At 47.3% G+C, this 20,842-nt stretch overlaps 2 protein-coding genes across 2 annotated transcripts; both read left to right on the forward strand.

The window, feature by feature from the left end:
- The first annotated feature begins 351 nt into the window (after positions 1-351).
- On the forward strand, positions 352-1,420 carry LOC127754361 (xylanase inhibitor protein 2-like). The gene has a single exon (XM_052279864.1). It carries the CDS (start codon positions 461-463, stop codon positions 1,313-1,315), a length of 855 nt encoding a protein of 284 aa, XP_052135824.1. The 5' UTR covers positions 352-460; the 3' UTR covers positions 1,316-1,420.
- Positions 1,421-9,728: 8,308 nt separating this feature from the next.
- On the forward strand, positions 9,729-10,834 carry LOC127754362 (xylanase inhibitor protein 2-like). The gene has a single exon (XM_052279865.1). The coding sequence runs from the start codon at positions 9,815-9,817 to the stop codon at positions 10,655-10,657; it is 843 nt and encodes a 280-aa protein (XP_052135825.1). The 5' UTR covers positions 9,729-9,814; the 3' UTR covers positions 10,658-10,834.
- Positions 10,835-20,842: the final 10,008 nt, after the last annotated feature.

The following is a 20,842-nucleotide window of genomic DNA, read 5'->3' on the forward strand; positions in this document are numbered from 1 at the left end:
GTGGTCACCAAAATTGCAAATCCTGGCTACTACGGCACATCAAACACAATTTTGTTTCTAACACCAGCTATGCATGCATGCATACCTCCTAACGGCACACAGGAAAAACTAACAATAGCTTTTGCTTTATCAGCATACTTATCGACCAAGCTAGTTTTACTTTGGACCGGGGCCAACCGGATAGGATCGACCATCACTAGACACCGTTATCATATATAACAGGTCAATGGTCGTATCTCATCAACTAAAGATTCCACTTGACACACCTAGCAGTGGCACACAACAAAGATATTCGAGAGTTTAGAATAGTTTACCAAGAGGCCCTACTGTTTTAGGCTTTAGCCATCAGCTGCTGCTGCTGCATTCTTGTCTGCCTATATATACATCACAATAACTTACTTGCTTCAGATCATGCAAATCACATACACATAACGACTACGTACGTGTGCGTTGCTGCAACATGAAGATGAAGGCTCTCCTCCCCGTAGCCGCCATGCTGCTCCTCGTCTCCGGCCAGCTCGCCGCCCCGGTCACCGCCGACGGCTACGTCGGCCAGCTCGCCGTGTTCTGGGGCCGCCACAAGGAGGAGGGCTCGTTGCGCGAGGCCTGCGACACCGGCCGTTACAACATCGTCGTCATCACCTTCTACAACGTCTTCGGCTACCAGCGCGGCAGGTACGGTCTCGACATCTCCGGCCACCCGGTCGCCGCCGTCGGCGCCGACATCAAGCACTGCCAGTCCAAGGGCGTCCAGGTCCTCCTCTCCATCGGCGGCCAGGGCGGCGAGTACTCGCTCCCGTCCTCCCAGTCGGCCTCCGACGTCGCCGATAACCTCTGGAACGCCTACCTCGGCGGCCGCCGCGCCGGCGTGCCCCGCCCCTTCGGCGACGCCGTCGTGGACGGCATCGACTTCTTCATCGACCAGGGCGGCGCCGACCACTACGAGCAGCTTGCCCGGCAGCTGCACGGCCGCGGCGTGCTGCTGACGGCGACGGTGAGGTGCGCGTACCCGGACAGCCGGATGGAGGCGGCGCTGGCGACGGGGGTGTTCGCGCGCATCCATGTCCGGATCTTCGGCGACGACCAGTGCACCATGTTCCCCAAGGACGCGTGGGAGAAGTGGGCGGCGGCGTACCCGCGGTGCACGGTGTTCCTGACGGTGGTGGCGTCGCCGGAGCAGGACGAGGGGTACATGTTCCAGAAGGATCTCTACTACGGCGTGCAGCAGTTCATCGACAAGGAGCCCAACTACGGAGGGATCGCCATCTGGGACAGGTACTACGACAAGAAAGCCAACTACAGTGGTGAGGGCTAATGCATCATGATCAATCTCTACCTGCTATATATCTCTCTCAATATATGTAATGTAATGTAATGTAATAATATTCGAATAAAATGAGGTCACAAATTATATTATAAATATGGATCAGACCTCAGATAATTTTTCTTTTGAACGACTCGCACGAGACGGTGCGAAATTCTATTGATAGAGTAGGAATAAAATTACAAGATTACAATCCTGGAGGGTCATAACCAGGAAAAAAAAAATATACCACCTCCCACACACCGACAGCGTCAACACACACGACCAGGAGAAGGCTAGCACCGGACCGGCCACCGCTAAGCGTGGCCGGCCAACGCTAGACCAATAAACGAACATAGACGAGATCGCCCTACTGCTAGGGGGTGCCAAAATGACATCTTCAAGAAGAGAAGCGACGGAAAACCGCCACTGCCGTTCGTCGGGGCTCAAAGGAGCCAGGACTGGGCTTTCGCCCGGCAACCACCCTTGTTGAGAGGTGAGACAGCACGACAACGCCATCAGGAAGGGGAATTAACCATCGTTGTCGGCCCGGCCAAAGCCGGGCTAGGTTTTCACCCGCCGCTCACCACCTACAAATCCACGGCTGATGCACCGATGCTCCACCACCACTCAACCTCTGCCGACATGTGGGACCCCTGACCTCATATGATTATTAAATTAATAACTTGCTACTGATTGCGATATGTGAAAGCTTTAAATTTGAGACGGAATCTAGTAAGCATAAAAGTGCTTTACGAGAAGAATTAAGCATATCAAACTCTTGCAACTGGCAGACTGGCTATAGCAATGATGTTCACAACCTAAACACAAAAGTCATATTTTGGCCGGTTGCTTCTAGGACAATAAAAATGAACACGCTTTGGGTGAAAATATTCTTAAGACCAAATTATAACTATCGTAACGTGCACACATTACGACAAAAGAAAATTTGTAGAACACCCTTTTTTTTTCTGACATGTCCTATTGCGCAAGACATCTTAAATTACTTACCATTCAAGAAAACTGAACTTTCATGTCGATTGGGCTATTGATCGAAGAGTTGAAAAAACAGCTCATAATGTCATCTTTACAGGGGAATCGAATTTCAATCCCATGCGCAAATAACCTGTAGAAGTCGAATTTCAACATGTATGTTTCATAAATGATATATCTTATATCTATTATATACTAAAAGTCCAATAAACTTCCTATAAACGTTCCTAAACTGCCATGTGGCGCTCCTATAAACGCTTCTAGATTGTCACGTGGCGCTTTAATAAATCCTAGAAATTCTAAGAAAAAACAAAACATCTAGCCATCGATTTTCATTTAATCTGGTGGATCCACTATTTTAAACCATTAGATCTTTATTAAGGAAAAACCCAAATCAATCTATAAAAAAAATCCCACGTTACCCCCGTGGTGTCCCCGTGGACCTGTACGTATGTACGTACATACGTACGTACGTATCCCGTGTAAGTCTTTTTCTTTTTTTTTTCTTCTTATATTCTTAGATTAGATGAAAAACTAAAAAGTCCATGTTAAATTAAAGTTGTAAAAATATGCTATTTCAAGTTTTATTCTAAATAGCGCATCTCATCAAAACATCCACTAAAAATATTAATAAATTAAAATTGTAGATTATATTATTGTATATCTCTTAAGAACATAGTTAAATTGGACTTATATTTTCAAAAAACAAAAAGAATTTAAATTATGAGCAGCGTTCTACAAATTTACTCACTCCCATAAAGGGAGTAGCCAATCCGATAAGATTTTAGAACTCAACCTTAAATTTACTATATAAAACATATAGTATCAATCATATATCAATCACATATCAATTAGGAATAGAGCCAAATATATCAATCATATATCCCTACTAATTCCTATGTGTATAAGTTTCATATACAAATCACTATCCACCAATTATCAAGTCATATTAATTACTTATGAGGCATCCGTGCTTAATGCACCTAATAATTAGATGACATCTAATATGCAGTGTGTTATCGAGTACTGATAATGGACAATATTAAGTGAGAAACCATCAACAAATGATAGGTAAGTATTGATACCACCAAGCCACAGTTGACTACAAATATATTGGAACTATTGGGTAACAGCGTTCTCACACACCTACATACATTCCTAGGATGCCACGTGACACTCTAATAAATTAGGGTAAATCTAACAGAAGTTATAAGAAAAAGTAAAACATCTAGCCATTGATTTACACTTAAACCGGTGGATAAATTATTTTTAACCATTAGATTAGATCTCTTCAAGTAATCAATTACGACTATGACTAATAGCATTCTTGCACTTCCAAGATGCCGCCTGACGCTCTAATAAATTAGAGAACATATAAGAAAAAATATATTAAGAAAAGCAAAATATGACTGTTTATTTACACATAAACCAGTGGATATATTATTTTCAATCATTATATTATATCTATTCAAGTAATCCCTCACTATGTACATACACAAGAGATGTCATAAAGGAAAAAAAGAAGTGTGTATACGATCAGCCCCATCAAGTAGTTTTCTCTTTCTTCCTTTGCAGCTCTGAGATTTTCCACAAATTGTGCATATGAGTAGCGACCACTCCTGGCGAGGCTGTCGAAGAAGCCACGCTGCACAGCACCGCTTCACGCCATCTCGCCAATTTTCTTGAAAGCATTTTTTTTTACTATTAATGTTAAAGGCAATCTCGAGCGCATATATAAACGTGTGCACACCCATCATAAAAATAGGCATACGCACACCTACCCTAAGAGAAAAAATATTTGTCAAAAAAGAGGAAAAAATATGTACTTAGTATTTGCAAGGAAAAACATAGATATATAGCATCAAAAATGTCGCATGTAACCACATTATATCTTTTTAATTATATCATTCCCATCTATATAATGATATGCTAATTATTAACATTATAGATTATTCCTTCGTATATTACCCATGAACATACATAGGTGAATCAAATATATAATAAAAGAAAAAACAAAACAAAAAATATATTAACTCATATGTTAACGAACGATGGTGATAGACGAGTTTAGATGTAACCGGAACAATTCGCATTCGCACTGTCATTATAGTTTAAGGGTGTAATTCAGACTATTTCCTAGTAAAAAAAGTCACTTCCACATAATAAGGATTCATAATACAAATTTAATCAATACTAATTTAGTAAAGTGCCCGCGCATGTGCGCGGGCCATCTTCCTAGTTAAATTAGAAAAATTGATGACTATTTAGTGGACATGCAAGAAAAAAGGGGAAGGATGAAAATCAATCTCCTCATCATTACAATGAACTGGTGTAGCGCCCGTTCCGTCTTGGCGCCTAGCGGGAAAACTAGCTCTTAAAAATCCTATTTGCGAAATCCGTTTCTTTGCTTGTTGTCTAGTGCCCGTGCCATCTCAGGTCTCAAATCCCCGATCCATCGTCGAGTTCAATCCCGAATCCAAATCCTTCCCAAGTCAAATCCCTCCGCAAAAGTCTATTTTACCTCCCTAGGGTTCGATGGGCCGAATCCCTCTCGGCCCATCTCCCCCTCCCTCCCCGGCTCGCTCTCTCTCTCTCTCTCCCTCTCTCTCTCCCTCTCCCCCGCTCTGCCCGAGCGCTGCTCGCGCGAGCGCGCGAGCCGCGCCGAGCCCTCCCTCCTGCCCCGCTGCCATTCCCGCCGACGCCACCAAATCGTCGCCGTGCGCCGTTGCTTCCCGCGCGCGCGCGCCGTGGTGGCCGACCGCCTGGTCGCCGCCGCCGTCAGCCTCTGCCGCGCCTGCCGCGCCTGCCGCCCGTGTCGCCGCTCCGCTCCAAGCCGCCTCCGCCGTCATCGCCGTCGTCATCGACTCGGCCCCGCCACTCCCCGCGCGTGCCTCCAAAGGACGGAGGCAGAGTCCCCCCCCCCCCGCCGCGTCGCCCCCGCTCCCTCCTCCTTTTCCCGAAGAGGCAAGGGACAAGCTCCCTTTCCCCCTTCCTTTTTCTTTCTTTCTCTTCCTCCGCCGGCGTCATTCCCCTCCTCCCTGTCGCCGATTTGGCCGCTAGCCGGAGCGCCAGCTCGCTGGCTTGACCGTCCAATGTCGGTTCCCCTCCCCCAAACCGACATCGCCACCCTATAAACCCAGGCGCCCTCCCTCCTTTTTTTCCTCCCAATCTTCCCCGTTTTCCGCCCGCGCCATTGCCGTCCCTCTCGCCGACCGCCGCCGACGCGTGTGCCGGAGGAGCCGGCACGAGCAAGGACGCGGAAGGGGACTCCGGGCGCGCCCTCTTCTTCCTCTTCCCTGGCCCGAGGCCGGAGAGATCGCTCCCGTGCCGTCGGCCTCTCGTCACCGCGCCCTTCCCCGCACGGTAGTGTCGCCCTCCGTTCTCCCTCCTCGTTCCATCTTCTCCCCTTAGACTCGGGTAGTAGCACGAGTAGCCTCCCCGTAGCTAGCTGGCGCCGCCCCGACCGTTGCCGCCGCCCGCCGTGTGCTCGCCGCCGTCACCGCCCGAGCTCGGAAGCGCCGCTCGTCGCCGGCCTCGCTCGGCGTAGCTCCGCCCAATCCGACGCTAGCAACGGATTCCCGTAGCCGCGTAGATGCTCTCACCGCCGGGAATCGACCCCTCGTGACCTCATCGCCGTTTCCCCCTTCTCCTGCCGCCGGTTGCCGCCGCCGCAATCCGCCGCCGTCGAGCATCCCCCGGCGAATCCGAGCCGTTGGCTCGTCTCCTCTCGTCCCGTGCAACCTCCCGGTGTGCTCGCTTTCGCCTGTATCGCCGTGGTTCGCTCCGCCGCTCGCCGCCACCGCCCGCCGTCCGTTTCGGCCGACGTCGTCGTCTACCTCCCGCCGGCCCGCGTGGCAGCCACGTAGGCGCCACGTCGGCGCCACCTCGGCCGCGACCGGGTCAAGCAGACCCCGGTCCGCCGCTTCCCTCCGCCCCCTCGCGCGCGCGGTCCACCGCGAGCCGTGAGGCTGCGCGTGGGCCCGCCGCACCGCGTCCTCCGCGAACCGCGCGCATGCGCCGCGCCCCCCCCCTCCCCAAACCCTAGCACGCCCGCGTGCACCTCGCTCACGGTGAGCCGAGCCGCCGACAAGCGGGTCCCACTCGGGACCACGCGAGGATGGACCCGGCCCACCGGCTCTCTCTCTCCCCTCCCCGCCCGCGCGCGCCTTGGGCCGCCCTCTTGGGCCGGCCGGCCCATTAAGCTCGGCCGAGCCGCCCCTTTCTCTCGGGCCGCGCCCTAGCCGCCCGAGGGAAGTCTAATTTCCCTCCCTCTTTCGTTTTCTTTTCTTTTCTTTTTCAAAAAGGGTTTAAATAAATCCTTTTCCTTTAGACAAAAATCCAATAATCTTAGAAATTCAATATCTTCCCAACCGTAAGTCCGTTTGACTCCGTTCAACTTCCAAAATTCCTCAAATCTCGAGATCTATCTAATGGCACGCTTAGAGGTCAATAATAGGGCTTTATTTCGCCGTTTGTTGAGTTGTCCCGTTTCGCGTGTAGTTTCGGAGCCCGAAGACCCGCAGTGCGAGGATTTCGAGGATCAAGCTCAAGATCTCGAGCAAGGCAAGCCACCTTTGAACATCTTGAGCCTATATTTGAACTTAATTAATTTGCTTGCAAAATATTATGCATTGATAGGATTGCACTTAATCTGTTTGCCCCGTCTGCAAGGCAGACCGGTGGGCCTACCCAATTTGTTGCATCTGATCCTTCCACTGTTAATTGTTATACCATGTTCCCTTGTAACCACCTAGTTGCGCCTCGATATTCGTGCACTCTGTGCGAGTATCGACGGTCGCCTTCAAACTTAAAATCTGAGTAAGTTCTTGGGTAAAACTTGGGTTTTTACAAAAGACTTGGAAAACCCGACACCTGGGTCGGTGCTTGCGAACTAAATGAATTTCCAAAACCGCGGACCGGGGGACGTACCGGGAGTACGGTTTCCCGCTCTTGCAATTAAGGACCGTTTCCTTGGAATTTCATCCGAACATAAGACAAGTACGACCACATGGGTGGAATGGGACACCCCTGGCTGAGTAATTAGCTAATCGGGGGAGCCTTGATGCCAAGAGACATGTGGATTCGCCGGGGTGGTGTCGGGGAGGACCCCTGGGCTTCCTGGCACAGTATGGTCTGGGACCTAATCTGGTGTTGGTCTGGGACCCCTCTCGTTGGCATATGGTGAACCTGTGTCGGCTTTCGAAATGCCTTGTCATGAAAGCCTTAAGGTCTCTAGTCGTGGCCGTTCTGCACGGGCTGGATGATCCGGGTTAGTAATGTCGTGTGGGTAAAGTGTACCCCCTCTGCAGAGGTTATTAAACTGTCCGAACAGCCGTGCCCACGGTCATGGGCGGATGTGAGGTGATTCCTAGCGTAGTTTTGTTTGACTACTGCCTTGTGAAATTTTAATGTTGAATGGGTTTGATGTTTGGAAATTCTGCGGCTGATGGGACCAGCCAGGCCCGGGTGGCCGTTTGAAAGCTATTGGCCGGGTGCCAATCTTGATCAATTCAAAAGACTGATACATTGCACAAACTCCGACCGGACGAGACGCACTTTCTCATCCGTGTCGTTTGAGAAGCACTCACTTAGTTGTTTCAGGAAAGAGTTCAAATAAAATCAATTGCAAAAACAACAGCCCTTCTTTGAAGCCTGCATTAAACACTTATTTCCCATGGCTTGCTGAGTACTCTCGTACTCACCCTTGCTCCATATAAATAATTTCCCCCCCCCAGTTGCTGAAGAAGATGAAGCGGATCCCGCTGACGAGGAGTTCCTTCAGGAGCAAGCCGGCTACGATGAGTTTTAGGGTTTCGGCCTAGTTCCCAAGTCGCGCCTGTGATGTGTGGTCCAAGTCTTGGCTTCCGCGTTCCTTTGTAATGCAGTTGTGAGCTCGGGATCTGTCCGCAGCCCAACATGACTGTACCCCTACTCTATAATAAAGAGACCTCTGTTGCTGTGATATTCTGTCTTCCTGTTATACCAGCACTGTTTCCTGGGACTGGTATCAATTAACAGGTTAATTTGGAGCGTCATGGGCTAGTTCCGCTCAGGACTAGTTCGGGGCGTGACAACTGGAGTATTTGAATTACAAGAAATAACATGATATCACTACTGTAGATATGCACAAAAGGAACCGGCACGTATAGTGCTTTTGTCCTAGACGCACGTCTGCGGGGTGCCATCGGCTAGGACCGACACCTTTGTGGAGAGATAGGTGCCAGTTCTAAACAAAAACTAGCACATATAGTCTTAATGCCGGTTTTTTCAGAAGAACTAATATCTATATATAATATATTATAGGTCTCTCCTCTCTCGGTCTCTCTCCGCCTCCTCCCCTCTCCCTCTCCCCCACGCCACAGCCGGCCAGGGAGCAACGACGCTTTGCGGGGGGCATCCCACTTGAAGGCGCACAGCGGCGGCTCTCCTTCTCTCCGTCCCTCTCCCCCCACTGGCAGCGCACAGCCGCCCCTCCTCCTCTCCGCCATCGCATCCAGTGCCTCCACCTCCAGGCCAGTGGATCCACTGCCACGAGCTCGGGAGCAGCCTGATCTGGCCTCCATGAGCTCGGGAGCGGCCAAATCCGCACCTCCGTTGCTCCCTCGACTTCCACCTTGCCATGGGCTGCTGGTCACTGCGAGCTCGAGGCCGGATCTGACCACCCCGAGCTAGAGGGCAACCAGATCTACGCGGTTGCTAGGAAACCACCACGACAATGGTGGAGGCACCGATGGCCAGATCCATGCGCCACGATGATGAGGGCAACCACCACCAGTGTCACGGCTCCTTCCCCATGCTCTGGCAAGAGGATATTTTATGGATTTCTTTGTTGATTTTATTGGTTTTCTCCTAATCTTGCTTGTTGATATTGGTTATCCCTTCGATGCTGCAATGGATAGCTAATGCTTGGATAGTAGATGATCATTTGCGATAAACTTTGTGATTCACTCTTTGATTTTGATGTTGAAAAAAAATTGTGATTGATTGATAACAATTTAAGGCTCGAATGCGAGGTTTTTGTGCTACTCGATACATCGGCTGATTCGAGCCGATACATTGAGCTGGTTTTTTTTTTTTATTCCTGAAACCTTAAAGGTTTTCTTACCGAGTGTCGGTTAGAAAATCTAGCACCCATCAGTTTTTCAGTAGTAGTGTGTGCAGATAGCATTAATCATATACGAGTATATCCTGCGGAAGGAACTTCTAATTAAAAGGGCTGCAGCAGTGTAGCTTCAAAAAGTGAATTTGCCATGCAAGGTTATCCTCATCATATCGATCCATAGGGCAAAAGCAATTACACCAGATCAATATAATGGTGTCGATCATCTCATCAACAGTAGATTCCGCGTGCATCACACCCACTTGTCCGCACACAAGAAGAGACCAGCTACCAAGCAATTTGCAGCGGATGCTAATTCAGCTGGCAGTGCCATGGCAAGCAATCCCTCCATCTATATATTGGCTGCAGATGATCAGATGATGCGCTAAATTAATCAATCATATACTACACAATATGATATGATGGGCCTCCTGAGCTTGCTGCTCGTCGTCGTGTCCTGCCTCGCCGCGCCGGCGACGGCCGACTGGTACGGCCCGCTCGCCGTCTACTGGGGTCGCCACAAGGACTACGAGGGCTCCCTGAGAGAGGCCTGCGACACCGGCCGCTACAACACCGTCATCATCACCTTCTACAGCGTCTTCGGCTACGTCAAGGGCAGGTACGGCCTCGACATCTCCGGCCACCCGGTCGCCGCCGTCGGCGCCGACATCAAGCACTGCCAGTCCAAGGGCGTCCAGGTCCTCCTCTCCATCGGCGGCCAGGGCGGCGAGTACTCGCTCCCGTCATCCCAGTCGGCCGCCGACGTCGCCGACAACCTCTGGAACGCCTACCTCGGCGGCCGCCGCGCCGGCGTGCCACGGCCCTTCGGCGACGCGGCGGTGGACGGCATCGACTTCTTCATCGACCAGGGCGGCGCCGACCACTACGACGAGCTCGCCCGGCAGCTGCACGGCCGCGGCGTGGCGCTGACGGCGACGGTGAGGTGCTCGTACCCGGACAGCCGGCTGCAGAAGGCGCTGGCGACGGGGCTGTTGGGGCGGATCCATGTCCGGATCTTCGGCGACAACCAGTGCACCATGTCGCCGTTGGACGCGTGGGAGAAGTGGGCGGCGGCGTACCCGCGGAGCAAGGTGTGGCTGGCGCTGGTGGCGTCGTGGGAGCAGGACGAGGTCGGGTACATGTTCCAAAAGGACCTCTACTACGGCGTGCTGCAGTTCATCCTCAACAAGCCCAACTATGGAGGGATCGCCATCTGGGACAGGTACTACGACAAGAAGGCCAATTACAGTGGTGAGGGCTAAATCATCGATCATACTGTAGCTAGTGTGTGTGTAATCAATCACAATAAATAAACATCCCCTCTATATATGTGTACGTATTGTACGTGTAATATAATGATCGATACAAGAAAAATAAAAGGATATCAGATCATTAGAACGTGTGTATATAAAAGGTACATTTTTGTACCGACCCCTATGATGTTTTTCCTGTCCAAAACACACATCCACGGGACACCTCGGCTAGAACCGGCACCTTTGTACAAAGAGATAGGTGTCGGTTTTGATTAAAAACCGGCATCTGTAGTATCAGCGTCGGCTTTTTTTTTAAGAACCGACACCTATATTTTTATTATAGATGTCGGTTTCATAAAAAACCGACACTATTCAGAAAACCGGCTTGAGCCGAACCCCTATCTCTATCTTTTTATTAGCCCCTCTCTCTCTCCATTATACTCTCATCTCCCTTATCCTCTCTTCTCTCTTCTTCTCTGCCTCCTCTCTTCTCTTTGCTCCTCCCCTCTCTTAGCTCTCTCTCCCGTTCCCTCTCTCTCCACTGCACCACCCGACGGCGACCTAGCGGCGGGAGGGGAGGTGGTAGCGGCGCCCTCCCCTACGGTCCATCCAGCTGTCCAGCTGCGGCAGCGGCGGCCCAGCAGCGGGAGGGGAGATGGTGGCGGTGCCCTACCCTATGCTCCATCCAGCCGTCCAGCAGCTGCGGCGGCACCCTCACCTCTGCTAGATCTGGCGGGAAAGGGAGGTAGCGGGGCCCTCCCCTACGCTCCATCTGGCGTCCAACTGCTGCGGCGGAGGCCCGGCAGCAGGAAGGGAGATGGTGGCAGCGTCCTCCCCTATGCTCCATCAGGCCGTCCAGCAGTTGCGGCAGCACCCTCATCTACGCCAGATCTAGAGGGAAGGGAGGCGGTGGGGCCCTCCCCTCCGCTAGATCTGGTGGGAAGGGAGGCGGCGGTGGCCTGGTGATGACGGCTTCCCACGGCAACGACAGCGGTGGTGGTGGGGGGGCAGCGGCACCCTCCTCCTCTCCATCCGACGGCAACGGCAATAGTGGAGAAGGCGCGTGGGGTGAGGAGACAGTTATGTGTTCTTGAGTAATGTTCTTGATGTGTTCTTGATGAATGTGATTTTGATGTGTTCTTGATGAACGTGAGATGTTGATGTATTCTTGATGAATGATGAACGATGTTCTTGAAGTGCTCGGGTCCGGCTTGATTCGAGCCAAGCCGGTTTTTCTTTTTGGGCTCGTTCTTCCTTATAGATGCCGGTTCTAAATCGATAGCGAAACCGGCACCTATTTGATTTTCACATCAGTGCCGCCTTCGTGGTGCTGGTTGAAAAAACTGGCACCTTTGTGGGGTTGCCAACCGGCACTCATCTCTATTTCCGTGGTAGTGTATCTACAACACCATATTAGTTTAATTAAATATCACATGTCATATGTTTTGCTATTGTGTATATACTGGTATTTTTTCTATAAACTGACAAAGTTAGAAAATATGAAATGAACGGAGTAGCTACTTATTGGTGAGAAAAAAACTACCTACACTCACAATGCATCCCATACTTACAGCAAGTATGGATTTATTGTCGTCGTCAACATCATCGTCGTTGTCATGCTTTCCAATCTCATAAAAAGTTTTATTTAAAAAGAAAAACTTTGTTCTGACCCAAGGTCATAAACAAAAACGTGGATAGGCTCCTATCCTTTCAAGAGTGTGAACACATCTTAAGATACATTCTGCGCGAATGCGCGGGTTACCATTCTAGTTGATACTAAGGATGACACTAACCTATTAGTACTGATCAATAGAGATAGAACTATTATCTGTCTCAAATATCTAAACTTGTATAAAAATTATTGTCTCAACTATATATGTCACTTATATATGTCGATTCCTGTCTCCTCAAATACGCTCTTGTATATGTGCGAAACCTGTGGTCGGAGTGTTACCCAACGACAATGACAATCAAAGAACAAGTTGGGCAGCAGTAGATAATTATTGTAAGATTGAGATTGGCCCGGTTTGTATAACTAGAAAACATGCATGCTAATCACCTTGTTTAGAAAAAAAAAGGACACGCTAATTAAGCTAGCTAGTTATACTGTACCTAGCTTTATATAGCAAGCAAGTAAGAATTATTAGCCTAGCTAGCGTGTGGTTGAGTTGGGTTTGAAGTAATCCACCGGCGCGGCGGCGCCGGCCGGCCGGAGTAGTAGTTAGCCAACAGATCGATATAAACATATATATAGATCGAGAGTTTGTTTCAAATTAAACTTTCAGTGGCACTTTTTTTTTCTTTTGCTTGGTGAGTTTCGTACGAGTTGCCGCGAGCACACGCTACGTACGCTAGCTAAGAGACATGATGGTGATAAATATATACTCCCTCCGTTTCAAAATATTTGACACCGTTGACTTTTTTTTTTACGTGTTTAACCATTCGTCTTATTAAAAAAATTAAGTAATTATTTATTCTTTTCATATCATTTGATTCATTGTTAAATATACTTTCATGTACACATATAGTTTTACATCTTTTCTTTGAGTGTCATGTCGCTCAGTTTGTTTGGAGATGTGTGTTTTTTCTTTTAATATCCCCCCACCCCGTAATGCCAAAAACATTTTCGGTAATTGGCTTAGAGGGGTATCTAGGTCCATTAAGAAGATGATTCTAATTGGAGTTAGTGCTGTATGTTGGTTAATTTGGCGTTATCGCAATGATAAAGTTTTTAATGGTAAACAATTATCTAACCCAATGCAGGTTATCTTCATGTCTTCCTACTTGCTCCACTTTTGGTCTACAATGCTACCACAGGAGAAGCAGGATACTGTGTGCAATGGTGCTACATTCTTGGAATCGGTAGCCAAGGATCTCTTATTCCACTATGGGTAGCGTAGTTCCATAAGAATTGGTAGCTAAAATATTTTATGTGGTTTAACGCTAGTCAATAAAGGGGAGTTGGGGATTTGTCCCATCACCTTATTTCTCATTTTGATTTACTTTTATCTTACCTTTTTATTATTGTTAAACTTATGGCTGTGTGTCTTATGACAGAAGCCGGAGATGTAATCCATTTCCATCTATCTATCTATCTTCTATTATATACTAAAAGTCCATGAAGCTTCCTTAAAACGCTCTCAAACCGCCACGTGGCGCTCTAATAAATTAGAGAAAATTCCAGAAAATCTGAGAAAAAAGAAAAACATCTATCCCTCGATTTTCACTTAAATCGGTGGGTCCAATATTATAAACCGTTAGATTAGATTTATCTCAAAACAACTCCTCTGTTCCATTCCATATATAGGTACGTTACTGCTTGCATGCGATCTGTTAAAGGGGGTGCATGCACGTACATAACCTTTTTTTTCCAAGGTACGTGACTATTCTTTCTCTTTTTTTCCGGTATATAATTGAGATAATAATAATAATAATAATAATAATAATAATAATAATAATAGTAATAATAATAATACTACTAATAATAATAATAATTAGTGATAATAAATTTTGAATAAAAGTCACTTTACAAATATAGAATATACCAGCATACAAATCTCTACAAGTGAACATAAATAAATTAGCTCTACAATATTTGAAAATAAAGTTTACACCATTATATTATATTATGTACCCATTATTTTAGATTATTTTGTAACAAAAATATTTGTCCATCGATATTCACTTAAATCGGTCCTAAGTCGCTACATGCCACCCCTACAAATGCTCCTAAGCTACCACGTGGCGCCCTGAAAAATAAATAATAGAAATTCTACAAAAGCAAAATATCTAACCCTTAAAATATTCACTTAAATTAGTGGGTCCGATATTATAAACCCTTGGATTAACGTACAACGGCCCCAGCTCTCCCATAAGTCCGTACATATGAAGTAAGTACGTACGCACGTGCGAAACCGCTCACCCTTATCACGTCCATATTTCTCTCCTTTCCTTTTATAATTTCTAAGGATAATTGAAATAACATTCATTATTAAAAACAAACAATTATAACTTTGCAAACCTAGACTGCATCATCATAAACGTATATAATGTTTGAAGAAAGTTTACTGCATTATATTCTTTACACATCTATCTATATATTATATACTGAAAATCCATTAAACATATATTATATACTAAAAGTTCATTGAACTCCCTACAAACGCTCTCAAACTGTCACGTGGCATTTTACAAATGTTCTTAAGATGCCATTTGACGATCTAATAAATTAGAAAAAAAATCCTAAAAGTTTTGATAAAAAAGAAAAAGACTGACCATTGATATTTCTTTAAATAGGCGGACCCACTAATTTTAACCATTAGATCTCTCAAAAAAATATGGTACGCCCAATACACGAAAATATGGTACCCCCAACCCCGCCGTGTGTGGGCACACATGTACGTACGTAGTCTCTCAACCCTCCAACTCTCTCCTCGGGGATCCCAGTCTCCTCTCCTATTTCGAGCCAACATTTCCTATTTTCTAGCCAACATATAATATATAAAAAATAATAATCAGATAGTTAAATGATCATGACTCTCAAGTTACATGCACTTTTCTCAATTTATTTGCATTTTGTCATGTTATTTATAATTAAATACATAATTCAAGATCCATTTACCCATATTTACTATATAAAATTTAGATAATGTAGACATTATGACTACAAATATTTGAGCAAAATTTGCACTGTGAAAAGACAAATGAATTCAAATATGTGAGTCTAAAGTCTAGATTCAACCACCATCAAAGAGCTTGGAACCATGGTGCATACCCTGGGCCTGAACTCAACGGAGGCGGAGCTGCAAGATATTATTAGGTTGTGTTCATTAGATAGGTTTTGGAGCTAATCTCTCCCACACACGTAAAACAAAGCGACTCATTACATTAGATTATTATTAATTAAGTATTAGTTAATTTTTTTATAAAATGGATTAATATGTTTCTAAAGCAATTTTTCTATAGAAAACTTTTAGAAAAAACACCGTTTATTAGTTTGGAAAGCATGTGCACCGAAAACGAGAGAGTTAAGTTGGGAAAGGAGGGGGGAAGAACACAACCTTAGCGAGGTGGACACCGACGGAAGCGCCAACATCGACTTTCCATGACTTCCTAAGCCTAATAGCATGCTAGATGATTAGGTGAAGGACAAAGGACCGAGAGGAGGGCCAGAGAGAGACGTTTCTATCGCCGAGGAGTTCAGAATTAAATTCAAAAAAAATAAGCAATTTGATTAAAATACACATTCAATTTTTTTTAAAAAAAACCATTAAAACTATTAAAAAATGTATAACAAGATCCCATGTATAATATAAAACAGTCCATATAAAGTATAAGTTATAAATATCTAAAATTTGGAATAATAATAAAATAAATATTAAAAGATGAGTCCAAATACAACACGATACGAGATTAAGTACAAATTAAAATCCTTAAAATGAAAATTTAGAATAACACAATAATTTGATTTGAAAACAAATTCGAAATTATAATCACTCAATCACTACATTCAAAATATAACTAATATTTTTAAAAGAACTTATCATTATTGATTCACATGCATAACGAATTACACATATATATGAATCAATTAAAAAGAGGATTGACAAGGTGGTAAAAAACATTTATTGCCAGCAAAAGTTTATCGAGATTTCTTCAAAAAGAGATACAATGAACACCCTGTTAAAAATAGAAAACACCTTACCTTAATTTCACTTTATTTTGTTAGAACTATTTTCAGAACAAACTAATACGCATGCCCGCGCGAATGCGCGGGCTATCATCCTAGTTATCTAAAAAAATATAGTTTTACATATTTCACAAATTTTTTTAATAAGACGAACGGTCAAGTATGTGCTAAAAAGTCAACGGTGCCAAATATTTTGAAATGGAGGAAGTATTAAAGTGTGTATATATATATATATATATATATATATATATATATATATATATATATATATATATGCGGTTTGAGAATGGCACGTAAGATGGAATTAATATATGCTGATGCGGATGTGCATGGCGTATAGACGTCAATTGCTGGCCTGGCCGTCAACAAGACAAAAGTCGACGTCGATTGGTCAAAACTTCGAGACCTATCTACTTCAACCGGCCGTACGACGCAACTAGTAGTATTATATTTCGGTCATCGGCTCCATGCTTCTCGATCGTGTGATAATTTCTTTTTTTTTTTTGAGCTAATTAACGAGCATGGAATTATATTTCCGTGCTATAATTATATTTTTGTATATTTTTTAGCATGCATTACTCTTTCTTACAAGAATTATAGTAGCTAGTCGATCTGACTGCTAAATGGTACTTGTGTTTATATGTTCTTCCGTGCATAATCGATGAACTAAAAATAACGCTTACGTATTCCGAACTCCTAAGCAGTTCATCTTATATAAAAAATTTCTATATATGATTTTCTAATTTGCAAGTAAATTTATATTATATGTCGATATCACAAATCATTCATCAACCTTTTAGAAAAGAAAAACACGACTCAACCATTCAATTATATATCGATTGAATTGTTATATATGGAAACTATATAGTCAGATTCGTAGTTATGGGTAATTTTTTTTAATTGCAATTAAAAGGTATCTCCAGGATTGTGAAATGCCTGACCTTTTTTCTAGAGTAAAAGGTGCACATTATTGGTTACTCGCTTCACTTGAAAATATTAGTATTTTTAGAAACACGCGCAGACGTTCATAAAACGCGCACACTTACCTGTTTATATCACACTATAAACATTTTTCTTACTGATTTGAATACATGAAAATCCTAACATTTTCAAAAATATTACTCCCTCCATCTACTTTTGATAGTCATATTTCATCTTGACACACAGACCAAGGATAAGTGATTCTACTTATCATCTATTTAAATATACTACTAGTCATTTCTCGTAAACAAGCGATTCATTAATATTTATATTTCTCGATGCCCATGCAACCAATCTTTTATAGAAGAATGAATAGTCATGCATTAAATCTAAGAAAGTCATTAAGATGATAAGTTGTTGGATTGAAATATGACTATCAAAAATAAAATTTTCATATTTGGAAATATGACTATTAAAAGTAGATGGAGGGAGTAGGTGCTCGGAGGAGGAAGTTAAGCAATTTTAAATTTGGCCATCGATATGATATATAGCTAAAAGGAAATCGTTTTTTACTTTAGTATCTTTAATTTGCTAAGCAATATAGAAATGTTTATTGTAGCGCCCGTTCCGTCGTGGCGCCTAGCGGAAAAACTAGCTCTTAAAAAATCCTATTTGCGAAATCCGATTCTTTGCTTGTTGTCTAGTGCCCGTGCCATCTCAGATCTCAAATCCCCGAGCCATCGTCGAGTTCAATCCCGAATCCAAATCCTTCCCAAATCAAATCCCTCCGCAAAAGTCTAATTCGCCTCCCTAGGGTTCGATGGGCCGAATCCCTCTCGGCCCATCTCCCCCTCCCTCCCCGGCTCTCTCTCTCTCTCTCTCTCTCTCTCCCTCTCCCCGCTCTGCCCGAGCGCTGCACGCGCTTGCGCGCGAGCCGCGCGGAGCCGAGCCCTCCCTCCCGCTTCCGCTGCCGTTCCCGCCGACGCCGCCAAATCGTCGCCGCGCGCCGTTGCTTCCCGCGCGCGCGCGCGCCGTGGTGGCCGACCGCCTGGTCGCCGCCACCGTCAGCCTCTGCCGCGCCTGCCGCCCGTGTCGCCGCTCCGCTCCAAGCCGCCTCCGCCGTCATCGCCGTCGTCATCGACTCGGCCCCGCCACTCCCCGCGCGTGCCTCCAAGGGACGGAGGCAGAGCCCCCCCCTCTGCCGCGTCGCCCCCGCTCCCTCCTCCTTATCCCAAAGAGGCAAGGGACAAGCTCCCTTTCTCCCTTCCTTTTTCTTTCTTTCTCTTCCTCCGCCGGCATCATTCCCCTCCTCCCTGTCGCCGATTTGGCCGCTAGCCGGAGCGCTAGCTCGCTGGCTTGACCGTCCAATGTCGGTTCCCCTCCCCCAAACCGACATCGCCGCCCTATAAACCCAGGCGCCCTCCCTTCCTTTTTCCCTCCCAATCTTCCCCGTTTTCCGCCCGCGCCATTGCCGTCTCTCTCGCCGACCGCCGCCGTCGCGTGTGCTGGAGGAGCCGGCACGAGCAAGGACGCGGAAGGGGACTCCGGGCGCGCCCTCTTCTTCCTCTTCCCCGGCCCGAGGCCGGAGAGATCGCTCCCGCGCCGTCGGTTCTCGTCACTGCGCCCCCTTCCCCGCACGGTAGTGTCTCCCTCCGTTCTCCCTTCTCGTTCCATCTCCTCCTCTTAGACTCGGATAGTAGCACGAGTAGCCTCCCTGTAGCTAGCTGGCGCCGCCCCGACCGTTGCCGCCGCCCGCTGTGTGCTCGCCGCCGTCGCCGCCCGTGCTCCGTAGCACCCGCTCGTCGCCGGCCTCGCTCGGCGTAGCTTCGCCCAATCCGACACTAGCAACGGATTCCCGTAGCCGCGTAGATGCTCTCACCGCCGGGAATCGACCCCTCGTGACCTCGTCGCCGTTTCCCCCTTCCCTCGCCGCCGGTTGCCGCCGCCGCAATCCGCCGCCGTCGAGCATCCCCCGGCAAATCCAAGCCGTTGGCTCGTCTCCTCTCGTCCCGTGCAACCTCCCGGAGTGCTCGCTTTCGCCTGTATCGCCGTGGTGCGCTCCGCCGCTCGCCGCCGTCGTCCGCCGTCCGTTTCGGCCGACGTCGTCGTCTACCTCCCACCGGCCCACGTGGCTGCCACGTAGGCGCCACGTCGGCGCCAGCTCGGCCAAGACCGGGTTGAGCCGACCCCGGTCAGCCGCTCCCTCCGGCCCCGCTCGCGCACGCGGTCCACCATGAGCCGTGAGGCTGCGCGTGGGCCCGCCGCATCCGCGTCCGCCGCGAACCGCGCGCGTGCACCGCGTCTCTCTCCCCGAACCCTAGCACGCGCCGCGTGTACCTCGCTCACGGTGAGCCGAGTCGCTGACAAGCGGGTCCCACTCGGGACCACGCGGAATGGACCCGGCCCACCGGCTCTCTCTCTCCCTTCCCCGCCCGCACGCGCCATGGGCCGCCTTCTTGGGCCGGCCGGCCCATTAAGCTTGGCCGAGCCGCCCCTTTCTCTCGGGCCGCGCCCTAGCCGCCCGAGGAAAGTCTAATTCCCCCCCTCCTTCTTTTCTTTTCTTTTCTTTTTCAAAAAAAAGGGGTTTAAATAAATCCTTTTCCTTTTGATCAAAAATCCAATAATCTTAGAAATTCAATACCTTCACAACCGTAAGTCCGTTTGACTCCGTTCAACTTCCAAAATTCCTCAAATCTCGAGATCTATCTAATGGCATGCTTAGAGGTCAATAATAGGACTTTATTTTCGCCGTTTGTTGAGTTGTCCCGTTTCGCGTGTAGTTTCGGTGCCCGAAGACCCGCAGTGCGAGGATTTCGAGGATCAGGCTCAAGATCTCGAGCAAGGCAAGTCACCTTTGATCATCTTGCACCAATAATTTAAATCTAAGTATTTCTTTCCGCAAATTTTGCATGAATAGGATTTACACAAGTAATTCGGCCGCGGCTCGCGAGATAGCCTGCCGGCCCCCAACCCTAATTGCTGCAATTACCCTCCTTGATTTATTGAACACTTAAACCTCCTTTGTCGACTGTTGTGCTTCGATGCATGGGCCTTCGGGCACGGGCATCGGAACACCTCCCCTCAAATTTAAAATATCCAATGATGAGTAAAACTTGGGTTTTACAAAAGACTTGAAAAACCCGACACCTGGGTCGGTGCTTGCGAACTAAATGAATTTCCAAAATCGCGGACCGGGGAACGTACCGGGTGTACGGTTTCCCGCTCTTGCACTTAAGGACCGTTTCCTTGGAATTTCATCCGAACATAAGGCAAGTACGACCACATGGGTGGAATGGGACACCCCTGGCTGAGTAATTAGCTAATCAGGGGAGCCTTGATGCCAAGAGACATGTGGATTCGCCGGGGTGGTGTCGGGGAGGACCCCTGGGCTTCCTGGCACAGTATGGTCTGGGACCTAATCTGGTGTTGGTCTGGGACCCCTCTCGTTGGCATATGGTGAACCTGTGTCGGCTTTCGAAATGCCTTGTCATGAAAGCCTTAAGGTCTCTAGTCATGGCCGTTCTGCATGGGCTGGATGATCCGGGTTAGTAATGTCGTGTGGGTAAAGTGTACCCCCTTTGCAG

The sequence above is a fragment of the Oryza glaberrima genome, chromosome 11 (genome assembly GCF_000147395.1).
Source record: "Oryza glaberrima chromosome 11, OglaRS2, whole genome shotgun sequence".
Classification (NCBI taxonomy): domain Eukaryota; kingdom Viridiplantae; phylum Streptophyta; class Magnoliopsida; order Poales; family Poaceae; genus Oryza; species Oryza glaberrima.

What these genes read in the sequence shown, in the direction of transcription:
- LOC127754361 (XM_052279864.1), top strand. Translation starts at nt 461, where the DNA reads ATGAAGATGAAGGCTCTCCTCCCCGTAGCCGCCATGCTGCTCCTCGTC.
- LOC127754362 (XM_052279865.1), top strand. Translation starts at nt 9,815, where the DNA reads ATGATGGGCCTCCTGAGCTTGCTGCTCGTCGTCGTGTCCTGCCTCGCC.